General features: G+C 43.6%; 1 protein-coding gene across 2 annotated transcripts in view; it reads left to right on the top strand.

Moving 5' to 3' along the window:
• Positions 1-2,239, top strand: part of LOC132835286 (cytoplasmic 60S subunit biogenesis factor ZNF622-like) — a 29,133-nt gene extending 26,894 nt beyond the window's left edge. For both annotated transcript variants that reach the window (XM_060854703.1, XM_060854702.1), the window contains exon 7: positions 564-2,239. In XM_060854703.1, coding sequence (XP_060710686.1) covers positions 564-697 — 134 coding nt within the window. In that variant the 3' untranslated portion in view covers positions 698-2,239. The remainder of the gene's footprint in view (positions 1-563) is intronic.
• The last annotated feature ends 14,155 nt before the right edge of the window (positions 2,240-16,394 follow it).

Genomic DNA, 16,394 nt, shown 5'->3' with positions numbered 1-16,394 from the left:
GCCTTCCCCTGGCCCATGTCCCTCCAAACCTTTCCTATTCACTTTTTCTATGCAAATGTCTTTTAACTATTGTAATTTTATGAAAAGGTGATGAACAATTATTGTCTAAATGGGGACAGGGAAGGGTGGAGCCAAGAATGAGCAAAGGGAAATCCTGCAGAAAAGGAAACAGAATGGAGGAGGGTCTGTTAAGCTTTGTAACCAGTCTGGAATGCTGGAACATGTCCATCTGAATCTTTAGCATGATTTGTGTTTCTGGTTTAAAAAAAAAAGTTCTGCTGGCTGATGCATTAAGTAAATAGCTGAACTTGTGTGTGTTTACCTGAATATACCCGAAGTGCTTGAAACTTCTGGATTTGCGGAAAATTCCACTTATTTTGTGGATTCCATTTTCTAATAAAATTAAACTTATAGTATTTCCTGCTGGAAATGTTCAGGTTGATAATACGTCATCAATTCGCTGCTTCCCTTTTTATTAACAAAGATCCAAATTAGCACTAATGATCTGGTTATAAAGTGGTGACAGTGATTTTCTTTAATATGTTCTCTCTTTTTCCTTACAGCAAAAGCAGCATCTCAGAGAAAAGAGCGGGACATGCAATATGTACAAAGAATGAAATCCAAGTGGATGTTGAAGACAGCATTGTCCAACAATGCGACAAAGCAGATGCATTTCAGACCTCAAATCCTATTTTAGCAATTGTCAGCAGACAGTATACAGGTCAACTGGCAAATGCAGAGGATAATTACAGCATTGAACTTTTGACTTCCTGATGCCTTTTCTGATTGGTTAATTGAGGCTTTTGCAGGTTTATCTTTGTCAAGTTAGAAAACTTAAGCAGTTTTCATTGTTGAAACCATTGTTAAATACTTAATTCAGTAATCCAATTTCATTCTGATACATAAGACCATAAGACATAGAAGCAGAAATTAGATCATTCAGCCCATCGAGCCTGCTCCACCATTTGATCATGGCTGATAAGTTTCTCAACCCCATCCTCCCGCCTTCTCCCCGTAACCCTTGATCCCCTTGATACTCAAGAACTTATCTATCTCTATCTCAAATTCTGGGGTGTTGTCCATCTGGTCCAGGTGATTTATCTGCTTTCTGACACCTAGTTTTTCTAGCACCGTCTCCTTGGTGATAGCCATCATACTCAGGTCTGCCCCCTCACACGCTAATTTTTTGGGGTTTTACTATTGTGTTCCACTGTGAAGATGAATACCTAGTAATTATTCAGTTCCTCAGGAATTTCATTTTTCTCCACTCCTATCTCTCCAGCAGCATTCTGCAGCAGTCCAATGTCTACTTTTGCCTCTCTTTCACCTTTTTATACACATAAAGAAACTTACAATAGTCCTTTATATTACTGGTTAGCTTACCGTCTCATTTGATCATTTGTTTCTTTTTTTGTTGCCCTCTGTTGGTCTTTGTAAGCTTCCCAATCCTCTGGTCTCCAACAGTCCTGATCACATTATATGCTTTCTCTTTTGCTTTCATATTATCCCTGACTTCCTTCGTCAGCCATGGTTGCCTTCCTGTACCATGCTGCTTTTCCCTTGGGGTGAACCTCTACTGTGTCTCCTGAAGTACTCCCAAAATCCCCTGCCATTAGTGTTCCACTGTCTTTCCTGCCAGGCTCCTCTCCCAGTCAATTCTCTCCATGCTTCTGTAGTTGTCCTTCTTCAGCTGTAATACCGTTACCCCTCATTCTGTCTTCTCCCTTTCGAATTGCAGAGTAAATTCAATTGTATTATGATCACTGCCTCCATAGGGTACAATTATCTTAATCTCCTTCCCGATACATAATAGAAATTTGTCATAGTATCAGATTGAAGATAATTACCAGTAGATCTGCTGCTGCCATAGTCACCAGGGTAATGAGTGACACGTTTGCAAAGCCTACACTTCCCACGCAATAGGATCCTAATTGCAATCACGTTGACTTGAACAAGGACACATTATTGCTCAGTTATAATTCAGAAGTGATTGTTTACTTTATTTCCAGTAAAATAATTAAATTAATTTTAAATGGACATCCAATAGTTTAGCTAGATACTGCAAGGTGACAGCAAATTTACTGTTTAACATTCCATTGAGGCAGTGTTTTACGTGTTTACTTGCCAGAAATGAGAAACCCTCTGGAATGAAAGCTTTGTGCCACACAGTTATCAATATCTATCAATCAGTGAAACATGATTACATCAAAATAAAGTTGTTTGATGGGTAAGTACAAAAGGATATTAGAGGTACTTTTTTTCCTATAAGTTCAAACATTTGAACATGAGACATCCAGATTCTTAGCTGTTTAGTCCAATTTAAGTGGGTAGAATCAGAATCCCTACACTATGGAAGCGGGCCCTTTGGCCCAGCAAGTACACACTGACTCTTTGAAGAGTCTCCCACCCAGACCCATTCCCCAATTACTCTTCATTTACCCCTGACCAGTGCATATAACCTAAACATCACTAAACTTTTATAGGTGATTTTAGCAGGGCCAATTCATCTAACCTGAGCCTGATTGGATTGTGGGAGGAAACCAGAGCACTGAGGAAACCCATGCAGATTCTGGGAGAATGTGCAAACTCCACACAGTCACTTGAGGCTGGAATTGAACCAAGGTTCCTGGCACTGAGGCACCAGTGCTAACCACCTGGCACACCAAACACAGCTAAATCCTCTACATCAGTAATTGCTGCAGAATTTTCACTTGATCAAAAAGACCAAGTGATATGGCTTCCCTTTTGCAAATAACTGATGTTTTGAAGATTGGTGTTAAGGTTTGGTCTATTCTCTGTTTGAATGATTGAAAAAATGTCCCTTATTTAGAAGACAGTGAATTCATCAGATCAGAAAATCACTTGCTTTGTTGATGGAACCTAACTGCAGCCACCGAATGAAGAAATGAAATCAGCAACTGTTATCAGGAAGATGAACAGTGAAGGTCCTGACCAGTTAACCCTATCCCTTCTCCCCAGCCCCAAAATCTGCACATTAATAGGATGATCCTTATCCCAGAATTCTAACAGAAGTAACTTCAGAAACAGATCAATAATGGGAGGCAAGAACAAATGTTGCAGAGCAATTGTAATGAGAGAATTTAATTGCCATATGTCAACTCTGATTGCGTTGGTATAATTCAAAGAGGACAACTATCACTGAATTCCCCACTGAGTTCCCCTGATGGTTTCACTTGAAGTGAAACTGAACTGAACTCGCCACGTTAATGCTATGGCTTTTGTAGCATCACATGGGACATGGGAGTCCCTGGGTGGTGCAGCTTTTATTGCCCATCCCTAGTTAGCCTTGAGAAAGGTGGGAGTGAGCTGCCTTCTTGACCCACTGAAGTCCATGTGCTGTAGGTAGATGCACTCTGCCAAGGAGCAGGTCAGAGGCTGGGAATACTGCAGGAAGTAATTCCTGTCTCCCCAGAGCCTGTCTACCATCAATAAGCCACAAGTCAGGAGTGTGCCGAGATACTCCCCATTTGCCTGGATGAGTGCAGCTCCAAAAACATAGTCATAGAATCATTCAGCATGGAAACAGACTCTTTGGTTCAACTCGTCCACACTGACTAGACATCCCAATCTGATTTAATCGGATTTGGCAGCAATAGCCCTCTAAGCCTTCCTATTCCTATACCCATCCAGATGCTTTTAAGTGTTGCAATTGTACCAGCCTCCACCACTTCCTCTGGCCGCTTACCCCATGCATGCCCCACCCTCTGTGTAATACTTATCCCCTTAGGTCCTTTCAAAATCTCTCCCCTCTCATCTTAAACCTATGCCCTCTAGCCTTGAACTTCCCAACCGCAAGAAAAGGGCTTTGGCTCTTCACCCTATCAACGACCCTCATGATTTTATAAATCTCTAAAATGTCTTTGATTCTCCACTCAAGAAGCCTGATATGTTTGTGTCGAGGAGAGGCATTGGCCTTGTACTATTATCAGTGGATTGTTAATCCAGAGACTACTATCGCATCATCTCATGTGCTTGTCAGCTTTCAGTTCAGAACAGCATTCACTCTACCTTAAAGGTATAGTACAAGCCTTCAACTGCATAACAGCCTTTGATCAGGGATATTGGCAGTTCTGCTTTATGGTAGGTAGAATAGAGGGGCTGAATGTTATTGAAACAGAGAGATTGCAGAAAGGTAATGTTCTGGGCTCATGAGTTCAAACCCTACTACAGCAGATGGTGGAATTTGAATTCAATGAATTAAAAAACATCATGAAGTAAGAGTTGAATGATGACCATGAAGCCATTGGTGATTATCGGAAAGGCCCATCTGCTTCACTAAGGTCCTTTCGGGAAAGAAGCTGCCATCCTAACCTGGTCTAGCCTAGATGTGACTCCAGGCCCACAGCAATGTGGCTGAGTCTCAGGTGCCCTCTGGGTAATTAGGGAGGGCCAATGAATACTTGCCTGGCCAGAGACGCTCACATACCCATCAATGAATCAAAACAAAGCTGTGCATGAGCAGGATTCTGATCTGTGCTCAGGAACTGAATGAAAAAGGAGTGTGCCTGGTGTTATTTATTTATCTCATTGAAGTGGGCCTTGGGCTTGAAAAAAGACTGAGATTCTCATTCGCTCCTGTGACCTGTAATCTTGAAAAGGTATTGTGACTTTTTGACAAAAGTGTACAATAAATAAAGGTAGCCATCAGCAAATGGTCCTGGAATCAATTGTAGGAAAAGGCTAGAATAGATTGGTGTGGATGGGTTAACCAAACCATTACAGAAGTGTAATCTAATAAGACTGAAACACCCTGTTTATAAGTAAACCCCGTCTGACAAATCTATTTCATTGTAGTAGCTGAGAGGGTCAGGAAACAGACATTTGGGGGCAAGAGTAGGCTATTCTGCCCATCAAGCCTGCTCAACCATTCAATATGATCATGATCAACCTTTTATCTCAATGACACGTTCCTGCTGTCTCCCTATACCTCATGACATCATTAGAACCTAGAAATCGATCTGTTCCTGTCTTACGTGTATTGAGCGAGTTCTACAGCTTTATATGGTGGAGAATTCGACAGGGTCAGCAGTCTCTGAGTGAAGACATTTATTCCTACCTCAGTTTGACATGATCTGCCATTGATGTTGATGAAATGGAAATAATTTCCTGTCGGTTTTCTGACATCACCAACTGAGTCCCTTCACCTTCCAGACGTTGAAATATTCCGTCACTGATATTTAAACAGATTATGAGGTGAGGTGAGCTTTTCTGGGTGTTTGGTTTAATTAACAAAAGGGTTCACTGCTTGTCATAAGAAGTCTCTCTCAGCTTTGCCTCAAACATAGCCCATGATAGGAGGAAGGCACTCAGCCCTTAGAGCCTGCTCTGCCTTTCAATATGATCTTGCCTCAATTTCATGTTCCTGCTTCCCATACATTTTGATGCTGTTAAATCAAATTCATCCATCTGTTCCTCAAACATACTCTGACCTGGCCTCTACCATCTTCAGTGGGAGAGAATTCCACTGGGTGACCAGCCTCTGAGTGAAGAAATGTTTCCTCATCTCAGTCCAAGTTGGCCTCCCCCATGTCCTGAGACAGTCACCCCTCTTTCTAGACTGCCTGACCTGGGGAAACATCTTCCCTGTATCTTCTCTTTCCAGCCCTGTTTGAAATTTATCTGTTTCAGTCAGATCCCCTCTCATCCGGCTAAACCCGAGTGAATACACGCCCAGTTGGACCAGTCTCCCCTCAGTGGAGAATACTGCCCTCCCCAGTATCAGCCTTTGCTGCACTCCTTCTATGACAAGGGTAACATCCCTCAGGGAGGGAGAGCAAACACACACACAATACTCCAGGTGCTGTCTTACCAAAGTCTGGAATAACTGCAGTAAGACATCCCTCTGTCTTATGCTCACTTTCACTTAAATTGTCACAACATCATTCAGACTATTTATTATGGGATTGGGAAATGGATTAATGTAGGAGGGGTGAGAGGGAAAGGTGTTGAGCAGAGTCAAATGAGCAGGGGAAGGTCGGTTATTGTTTCCAGAGAAGTGGGGAGGCGCTGGCCTAGTGATATTGATAGAGTGTTAATTCCGAGAGTACTGATTGGTACGAGGTCAGTCAGGTGGTACTCATAGAATATGAGTTCCCTGATTGGGTCTGTTTCCCTGGGCTGACAGATATAAACAGAAACACACCAACATCCTGGAGTTGTTCAGGGAGAGGTGGGTGTCGCAGGGAGTGGAGTGCATTATTTCTCCTTCCAACTCCATTTTGTTTTAATCCCTGCCCTTCCCTTTATTGTTTGATCACACAGCATTGCTCTTTGATGTGAAGGGCACTGCTTGTCACTGGCCACTCGGGTGTTTCCTTTCTTCCTGGTGGTGGAAATTTGAATAAAGATTCGTGCACTTTGTGTCTTTCACTGTGTCTCACACCTGCACGCACACAACATGGGTGCTGGGGGAAAAACAAGCACTACCGCAGTTAGGCGATCGTGTGGGGGTGAAAAAAATAAACAGGAGTTTCAGAGGTTTGCTTCACTCTGAGAGCTGGCTCTTGAAGGAGCTGGACCAGTGTGAGAAAGAAAAAAAAACAGAACCACACCAACACCCTGGAATTGTTCAGGGAGAGGTGGGCACCACAGGGAGTGGAGTGCAGAGTTGGACCGTTCTGTATCACCTGTCCTTCATGGAGAAGTTTATGAAGAAAAACACCTTTGACCACAAGTCCATCAGGAAGTGGTCAGCACGTAGCGTCCTTGAGAGCCTTCAGATAAAGGAGAGGATGGATCCTATTGAGTGGTTCCCTGAGCAGACTGTCAAAGCCATTTGGCAGAATGCCTCATCACCAGAATTTTCCAATAAGCATCAAGACATGGCTTGGCTGGTGGTGAGAAGGGCTCTGCCTGTGAGACCCTTTACGCATGCCCTGGACCCTCAGCCTCACCGCACGCTGCCCTCAAAGCGGCTGCGGTGGGGGACGAGACTGTCACACACCTCCTTCTGGAATGTGCCTACGCAGAAGAAGTCTGGAGAGGAATGCAGTGGTGTTTGTCGAGGTTTGTCCCGAGCAGCACCATGACGTGTGACTCCGTGCTCTACGGTCTGTTCCCCGGGACGCACACCGAGACGAACATCACCTGTGCCTGAAGTATCATTGACGCGGTGAAGGACGCTCTCTGGGTGGTCCGAAACCTGTTGATCTTCCAGCTGAAGGCTACTTGGGAGTTTCCTTTCTTCCTGGTGGTGGAAATTTGAATAATGATTCGTTCACGTCATATCATTCGCTATGCCTCACACCTGCACACACACAACATGGGTGCTGGGGAAAAATAAGCACCACCGCAGTTAGGCAGTAGTGTGGGGGTGAAAAAGAAAAAAGAAAGAAGGAAAAAAACAGAAAGAAAAAAAATACAGCAGAAACATTCTGAGAGCTGGTGCCAGAAAAGAAAATAAACAGAAACATAGAACACTACAGCACAGGATCGGACCCTTCAGCTCACGATGTTGTGCCGAATCTGACGCCAAATTAACTAATCCCTTCCGCCTGTGCCTGGTCCATATCCCTCCATTCCCTGCTTATTCATGTGCTTATCTAAAAGTCCCTTAAATGCTCCTGTCATATCTGCCTCCACCACCACTCGTCAGCGTATCCCAGACTCCTACCATCTCTCTGTGTAAAAACCTTGCCCCTCACACCTTCTTTAAGCTTTACCCCCATCTCCCCCCCCACCTTAAATTCATGACCCTGCGTATTAGACATTGCAACATTGGAAAAAAGCGTTTGACCGTCAACTCTGTCTCATAAGTCTCCCCTCAGCCTCCGTCACTCCAGAGAAAACAACCTGAGGTTTCTAGCCTCATATAGTTCATCCCCTCTAATTCGGGCAGCATCCTGGTAAAGTTATTCTGCACCCTCTCCACAGCCTCTATATCCTTCCTGTAATGTGGCAAACAGAATTGAATGCAATGCTCTCAGTGTGGCCGAACCAAAGAATTATAAAGCTACAACATGACATCCTGACTCTTGTACTCAATTCCCCGACCAGTAAAGGTCAGCATACCATACACATTCTTTATCACCTTACCTACTTGTGTGGTCACTCTCAAGGAGCTATGAACTTGAACCCCATGATCCCTCCGTACATCAATGCTGTTCAGGGCCCTACCATTAACTGTATATTTTCCTAAACATTTGATCTCCGAAAGTGCAGCACCTCACACTTACCCAGATTAACTCTATCTGCTATTTCTCCACCCATATCTGCACCTGATCTATATCCCGCTGTATCCTTTCACAACCATCTACACCAGACGCAACTCCAATGATCTTTTATATAAAGTCAATTATCCATATATATGTCACAAACAGCATAGGTCCCTGTGGAACACCATTAGTCATTGAACTTCACCATAAAAACACCCTTCCACCACTACCCCCGGCCTTCTATGAGTAAGCCAATTCTAAATTCACAAGACCAAGTCACCATGGATCCCATGCATCTTAGTCTTCTGGATGGACCTATCATGAGGGGCCCTGTGGAAACCCTCGCTAAAATACATGTAGGCAACAGCCACTGCTCTAACCTCATTGCTCACTCATCACCTCCTCAAAAAATTCAATCAAGTTAATTAGACATGATCTGTCCCACACAAAGCCATAGGCAAAAGTGAGGACTGCAGATGCTAGAGATTAGTGTGGTGGTGGAAAAGCACAGCAGGTCAGGCAGCATCCGAGGAGCAGGAAAATCGACATTTCGGGCAAAAGTTGTTCATCAGGAATTAGGCTACGAGCCTCGGGGGTGGAGAGAAAAATGGTTGGGGGGGTGGGGCTGACGGGAAGATAGCTGAGAGTGCGATATGTAAATGGAGGTGGGGGTAAAAGTACTAGGTCAGAGGGGAGGGTGGAGCGGATAGGTGGGAAGGAAGATGGACAGGTGGGACAGGTCATTAGAACTGTGCTGAGTTGGAAGTTTGGAACTGGGATAAGGTGAGGGGAGGAGAAATGAGGAAATTAGTGAAATCCACATTGATGCCACGGGGTTGGAGGGTCCCGAGGCGGAATATGAATTGCTCTTCCTCCAGGCGTTGGGTGGTCAGGGAATGTCAATAGAGTAGGCCCAGGAACTGCATGCCCTTGGCAGACTGGGAGGGAGAGTTGAACTGTTGGGCAACGGGACGGTGGGTTTGATTGGTGCGGGTGTCCTGGAGATGTTCCCTAAAGCACTCTGCGAGGAGGCGTCCAGTCTTCCCAATGGAGAGGAGACCGCATCGGGAGCAACGGATACAATAAATGATATTGGTGGATGTGCAGGTGAAACTTTGATGGATGTGTAAGGCTCCTTTGGGGCCTTGGACGGAGGTGAGGGGGAAGGTGTGGGCGCAGGGTTTACAATTCCTATGGTGGGAGGGGAACCCCACCCAACTCCATTGGAGCCCTTCGCCCACGTCCAATGTGCCTGGATACCCCGTGCTGGTCTGATACCCACCCTCGACTTCTTTACTTCCAATATTGACCGCCTCAACCTGTCCAACCTCTCACCCACTCCAACCTCTCACAATGTGCAGCCCTCCAATTAGTATTGTAATTCCGATATGTACCAGCAGGCCTCCCAGTCCTCCAAGGACGTCCCTTAGTGACCACCCTTCCATGCCATTGCCAGACATATTGTCAATAGATTGGACAGTCTGGATTTCCTGTGTGATGTGTGAAGAGAGGTCAGTGATGTTAGTGGGTTCATCAGGGATGGAGGTGCAGCACTCTGCCCCAGCAGTAGCACAGGTGTCACCCTCCTTGGCTAGCAGGGAGTCCAGGGAAAAATGATTCTGGAGGATCACAGTCCTAACTGCAAGTAGTTCTGCATTACACGGATGGCCCACCGGTCAGCGATGTTCTGGAAATGCAGTTACCATGGATCCTGATTCTTTACTGTCAGCATGGAAGGCTGAATTGTTTGCCCTCATTGAGTCTTGCATTTTGGCGGAGGGGAAATTGGCCAATATTTGTACGGACTCTGGCTATGCTTTCAGTATTGCCCATGACTACAACACGTTATGGGAGCATAGGGGATTTTTAACTTCCACGGGCCAACCCATTAGTAACGCTGTTTTTGTGTATAATCTTTTGCAGGCCTCATAGTTATCATCCAGCCTAGCGGTGATAAAATGTTCAGCTTGCACTGGTGATAGGGTCTCCAAGGGCAACACGCCAGCAGGCAGCCTTACACTGCACTTTCTTGGTCCCATTGGGCTCACAGCAACACCTAATCACAAAAAGGATAAGGACGGGTATGCCAGATGTAGGAGAGATACGGCACTTACTGGGGGACGTCCCTGTAGAGGAATACAGACTATGGTCACAGATGGGGTGCTCCCTAGACGTTCGTAACAAACTGTGGATGGCCCCTGTGAGACAGGTCTGTGTTCCTTGTTTGCTTTTACGGATCCTAGTAGATTATGTACACAGCGGTACACACCTAGGCAAGGAGGGAGTGGTCAGCACTTTGGTGGCACCCCAACATCCAGAAGACGGTTGAGAAATGAGCACAAGCATGTTTGATCTGCAAAAAGATGAATGCTGGAAAAGGGGATGCCTTGCAGTCCTGGGACTACCTCCTTGCCTGGCGGGCCTTTCTATTGTTTACAACCAGACTTTATAGAACTTGCCAGATTACCATGTTATAAGAATTGCGTGGTAATAGTAGATGCCTTCAGCAGATGGATTGAGGCAATCCCAAAAAAGGACAACATGACGACAACTGTGGTAAGAATATTACTGAGGGAAATAATTCCCCGCGATGGACTCCCGAGACCATTAGCTCAGACAATGAGCTACACTCTGTGGCTAAAAGTAAACAGAGAATTCACAAGGAATTAGCGATAACCAACAATTCCACTGTAACCCCCACCCAAACGCAGCTGGGGTGGTGGAATGGGCAAATGGTACCCAAAAAGAAAGCTGGCAAAGCAAAAACAGGAAACAGGCCTAGGTTGGCCCTGTTCCACATGAGAGTTACCCCTTCGAGCAAAACTGGTCAGTCTCCTGCTGAGGTGGTTTACGGGAAGCTTGTGAGGACCCTATGAGGACCTGGGATAGTTCGACCACACCTCCTCCCTGAAAGACTTGATATAAACACCCTGGGAGAGGAGGGGGGGGCATACCTGCAGGGGATAACCAAATCTCTCCAAAATTTGCATTTGCAGGTACGCCAGGCTTACCGAGAGCACGGTGATTTGCCTAAAGGGGACTACCCTGCTGCTGATAAAGGACTGGGAAAGAAAGAAGCTGGGACCAAGATGGAGAGAACTGTTCCAGGTGCTGCTGACCACCCCCACGGCTGTGAAGGTACAAGAGTAGCCCCGATGGGTACTGTTGGGATATATATCTATACGCCGAGGGAGGGTAGACCTGTAGTTGCTGCTTGGGAAATCGGGGGGCGCTGCGGAACTGCTGTTTGGACTGTTTACTGAAACTGCCTGTGCAGCTGGACTACCAAGGTCAGACCAATACAATGGCAGCCTCTACTCGGAGACCTTGTTTACAAGACAGACCATCTCGTGGATACCTGCCAAGGCCGAGGCCTGTTCACAGGAAGCCTTTGTCTGTGAGAGATCACGTGTGTGAGTGATTACGTAGCGTTAGCTTAGCAAACAATATATCAAGCAGGGGTTTCTGGAAAGATTTCAGAACGCGCCTTCTCCAGTGAGCAGTAAATATCTCACTGTATTTACGGACGTCTCTCTCTCTAAGTAAAAGCTTATATTTTGAATCAGATCCAGTGTCTCTCTCCTTCAAACGAACACCGGGGACGGTAGCTCCGTCCTAACAGATTGGTGACCCCGAACGTGTGAAGTGAGTGGAGACACGCCTGTTGGCAGGGATTGAGAGGTCACTGAACGGCCGGCCACTTCTAATCAGGCTCGGAGGCGCCTTTTTCAAAAAAGATCTCCAGTAGGGATTTGAATACGCTAAATTCTTATTTGCTCGGCGTCTCACAACTCTTTGCCAACCAAAATTGTGGGCTTGGCAGCCCGAGAGAGAGTCGGACCGTTTATTTATGAAGAAAAGTCCCCTAGGTGAAGGGTCATCCCGGCTGCGCGGTTTCTGAAATTCCTAGGGGTGGTGAGTATTATTGTCTTGGAAAAAAGTCCTCTAGGTAGGCACTGAAATTCCTAGAGGTGGTTAGTGTTTTAAAGAGAAAAATCCCCTTTGTGGGCGCAGAAAGTATTTTTATGGGTAAAGCTTAGGCTTTACCCCGCGCAGGACGAATCCGGGTTAAGCGTAGGCTTCCCCTCGCGCAGAACGAATCTGGGTTTAGCGTAGGCTACCCCCCGCGCAGTACGAATCCGGGTTAAGCGTATGCTTCCCCCCACGCAGTACGAATCCAGGTTAAGCGTAGGCTTCCCAACTTGCACTAAGGACTGGTGAGTAAAAAAAAATTTTTACTTCCCTTGACCGGAGGACGAGCGCTGATCGGGACTGGTCTTGTCGGGAGTCGAGGTGGTGCATTCGTGCGCCCGACACCCAGGAGTTCCGTGGTGGAGCGTGAGACAAAGACCGCGGACCGGGGACAGTGACAGATTGACTGTGTGGAGTGAGTATGCATGTACAAGTATTGTGGTGTTGGTAAAAGTGTGTGGGAGAAGAACAATTTGTGTGTGAAAGTCTGTGAGAGAAGTTTGTATTGTTGCCCTGGAGGGAGAGAGAGAGAGTGTGAATGCCGCTGATCGCTAGCTGACAGTGCCTGCGAAAGAGAGAGAGAGTGCATGGTGTGTGCACCGGCAGCGTGTTTGTGTAATAGAGAGAGACTGGCTGACGGCATTTTCACCTAACAAGCAGTTTAACACTTTGTGCTCTGGCTTAGATTCATCTGCTTGTGAGTGAATGAATGTTTGAGTGTTATCATCCAGAACTTGAGTCCCTTGAGTGCTTTTGAATGTGATCTTTTATAAATGCCTAACATGATTTTTTTAGATTGGAGATTTTAGTGAGATTCAGTAGAGATAGAACAGACTAGTCGGTAACTAATATTGATATAACTGATATATAAAAAAAGAATTCTGAGTGGGTCTGTGAAATTAAGAAACTGTGTGTCATATCTCAAAAAGAGAGAGAGAATTTTACTGCTGCAAGTTTTATCAGTGTGTCTGTCTGTGAACAGAAGGCTTCTCAGCTAACAAGCAGTTTAACACTTTGTGCTCTGGCTTGAATTCATCTGTTTGTTAATGGTTTTATGTTTGAAACTTGTTGTTTGTCATTTGATTCAGTGTGTTTTTTGATTGCAATTTTATGAATACTTAACGTGATTTTCTTTCAGGATAGAATTTTAATAGATATTGAGAAAGGAGAAAAGATTAGTTGGTAACTGATAAGGTTAAACCCCACTTTTTGAGAGAAAATGTTATGTTTAAATGAAAGTAGTATAAGGTGGACAGCAGAAAAAATTTATTTTTGACAACAGCTTACAGTGAGAAAAAGGAGAAAGTGTCAAAGAAAGATAGAAACAGAAACAAAGGGGGGGCAAGCTTAGAGTCAGATAAGAGAAAATAAGATGGAGGAATTAAATTTTGGACCACCAAAATTGCGCCACCTCAGGACAGAATGTCCTGGAGTTCCCTGGTGGAGACTCAGTCTAGGTGGGAATACGACCCTAGCGGGTCGACTGCTATTGGACTGTGTAGCTTTACAGAAAGAAACTTTAGACCTAGTCTTAGGACAGGCTTTAAATCAAAAGAACTTATTATAAAAAGATTAAGGAGACTTTTCAGAATGTTACATTAATGACAAATATACTAGAGGGTCTCCGAGAGTCTCCTAATATTTTAGTACGCCAAGTGATTGACTTGGGCAAACCCCCTACCAAGGGGATAAGTAAGGACACGATTGAGTCACTGGGGTGGAAGACCAGATTTGTGGTAACTTTTACACCACAATTGGATTTGAACTGTTTGGTAGCGTCTGTGTACATCCCTCCAGAGTTAAAAAAATAATGAGTCCAACCCAGCACCTGTAACGACAAACCCGATAACACAGACAGGGAAGGTTTTAGAAGACATTAAGAAACTGATTGAAAAAATATATTACATTTAAAGAAACTCAAAGAGAAATACAGATTCTGGATAAGAATCTTAAGCTGTGGAGGAGCAGAAACGGGTTCCCCGCAGATGACCAACTGTTTTTTACAGCTGCTGATTTTGACGGATTTCAATCAAACATTCAAGATAATTTGACAGAGAGAAAAGAGGAAGCAAAGGAGAATGTTTTTAGTAAAATCAAATTGTCAACGAAAATAGATGATGAGGACGTCTATCTACAGGAATTATTGGCACGATTCCAGAGCCACTTACTAACGCTGCCCACTATTGAGACTGCAGAGTTAGCACAGGGCAGATTTGATTATGTTCTATTATGAAAAAAAAATTTTTTCCATCCGACTATTCCAATGTTCTTATAAATATAGAAGAGACAGTAGGTAATCGTGCTCAAAATTTATCACACCAGGTAACACGTCGGAAAACAAAATTAATATTTCAAAAGACTGTCTTGTTTAGAGTGCATCTTATTGGATAGGGTCCAAAAAAGCTTGGGATGTCTGTATTGTGGGAATCAGGACAGTAAAGCAACTAAATTAATATGGAGTTTAGTAATCAGTTATGAAATACAAACTGATTTTAATAATTAATGTTCTAAATTAATAATTGTTGACTCAATTTCGAAATATAGTATTAAAGCTGCAGATAAGGATTATAAGCGAAGCAATTTCTAGTCCAGATATTAGAGTATTTGTATTATGGGATTCAGCCATAGCTCAGACACTCTATTTTGCGTGAGTAAAGTTTTAAAAACATTATGAAAAAAGCTTTGAACTTTGGTATAATTACTGAACCTATAAAGTTCCCTTTTATGTACTCCCTGTGTCAGTTCATAGCAAGTACAAATTCCAAATAAATTGTAAATATGTTTTAATGTATATATTTTTATGGTTAGGCAGTCATTGACTTTCAATTTTTTTTCTTTTCTCTCTGGTTTCCATTGCCACCGGCGTGAAATTGCTTGTGGTTTATAATGATTTTTTTCAAGGGGTTTCTGTTTGCACAGCTGGCAGTTTGATTGCTTTTCTCAAGTGGGTGTGAATTTCTGTGATCCTTTTTTACAATGGACTTAGGCACCAGGTCTGTGTGTGTGTTTTTTAAACTCCCATTGAGTTTAATTCACAGTTGTATAAGCGACATTGAGATATTTTTAAAATTAAAACAATATAGAGCCAAAATATGTAGTGCCCTGGACCCAGTATTATGTTGACAGTGACTTCATGGTCAAGTTGCAGACAGAGTTAATTTTTCTTTTAACCAAAATAACAAACTGAAGTTTCAGAACAAACAGAGACAGATAAAGAAAAATGGAAGGTGAAAAAAAAGACAAAGGGAAGAGAAACCAAGAGAGAAGGATAGATAGAAGGAATGCGAGAAATAAGGGTTAGGGGTAAGGGGATTCACAAAGGACTGTGCAAACAGAGAGAGAGCGCGTGTATAGCTAGCAAAACATTTAACCCTTTGTGATTTGGTTTGAATGCACATTGGTTTGTTGGTGATTGAAGGAGTAAGTTTTGTTTCTAGAGCTTGAATTCCAGGACTGCTGTTTAAATTGATTTCTTTTTATGTGAGCTTAACATGATTTTTTAAGGCTAATAACTTCTGTTCTTTTATGAGTCATGACTCCCTAACTACTTTTCTTACTAACCTCTTTTATTTTTGCATAAAAGCAATATATGAAGGACAGTCGAAGTTTCGTTCGACAGTGGGTAATTGTTATAAACGAATGTTTCCATGGTTATTATCTGTGACCTTGGATTCGACCATTGTGCATGCGTTAGAAGTTTTTTAACTTGAATTGACAAATTGTTGTAAGACAGCTCTGATTATTTTTACGACCTAAAGTATTTTAATTGAGTAATGATTGATCAGCAGTACTTAAGAAAACTACTTTTGGATCTCTATTTTCTCGATCTTTTGTTTGTGTTAACAAGACATTTGCACCATCCGGAGTTGTTCGCAGTTTATCAAAATAATCAAACAGCATTTTTTCTCTCTCAATTTAATATTTAGTTTTGTGGGTGAAGTTTGGTGGGTCTCTGTGTCTGTCTTTTCTAGGACCTGCAGGCAAGCATTTTTTAACATGATCCATCGTGCTTCTGCTTTAGCCTCAGCAATCAATGATTTTGAGATGCCAATATTCTGCCATCGGTTTTGCTTAGATTCTGATTGTGTGGAATGGGTGTTGAAGCTTTATCTGTTCAAGCTTCGCACTCTGCAGTGAATGACATCATTATGGTATCAATCTTGCTAAATGGTTTATTTGCACAAGGTTGATTCGAAATTTAGTTCTAGAGGGAAATGGGATTTTCTGAAGAGGAATAAATTTTAAGTC

Source organism: Hemiscyllium ocellatum, chromosome 44 (assembly GCF_020745735.1).
Source record: "Hemiscyllium ocellatum isolate sHemOce1 chromosome 44, sHemOce1.pat.X.cur, whole genome shotgun sequence".
Lineage (NCBI taxonomy): Eukaryota > Metazoa > Chordata > Chondrichthyes > Orectolobiformes > Hemiscylliidae > Hemiscyllium > Hemiscyllium ocellatum.
This window is presented reverse-complemented; position numbering and strand designations above follow the sequence as displayed.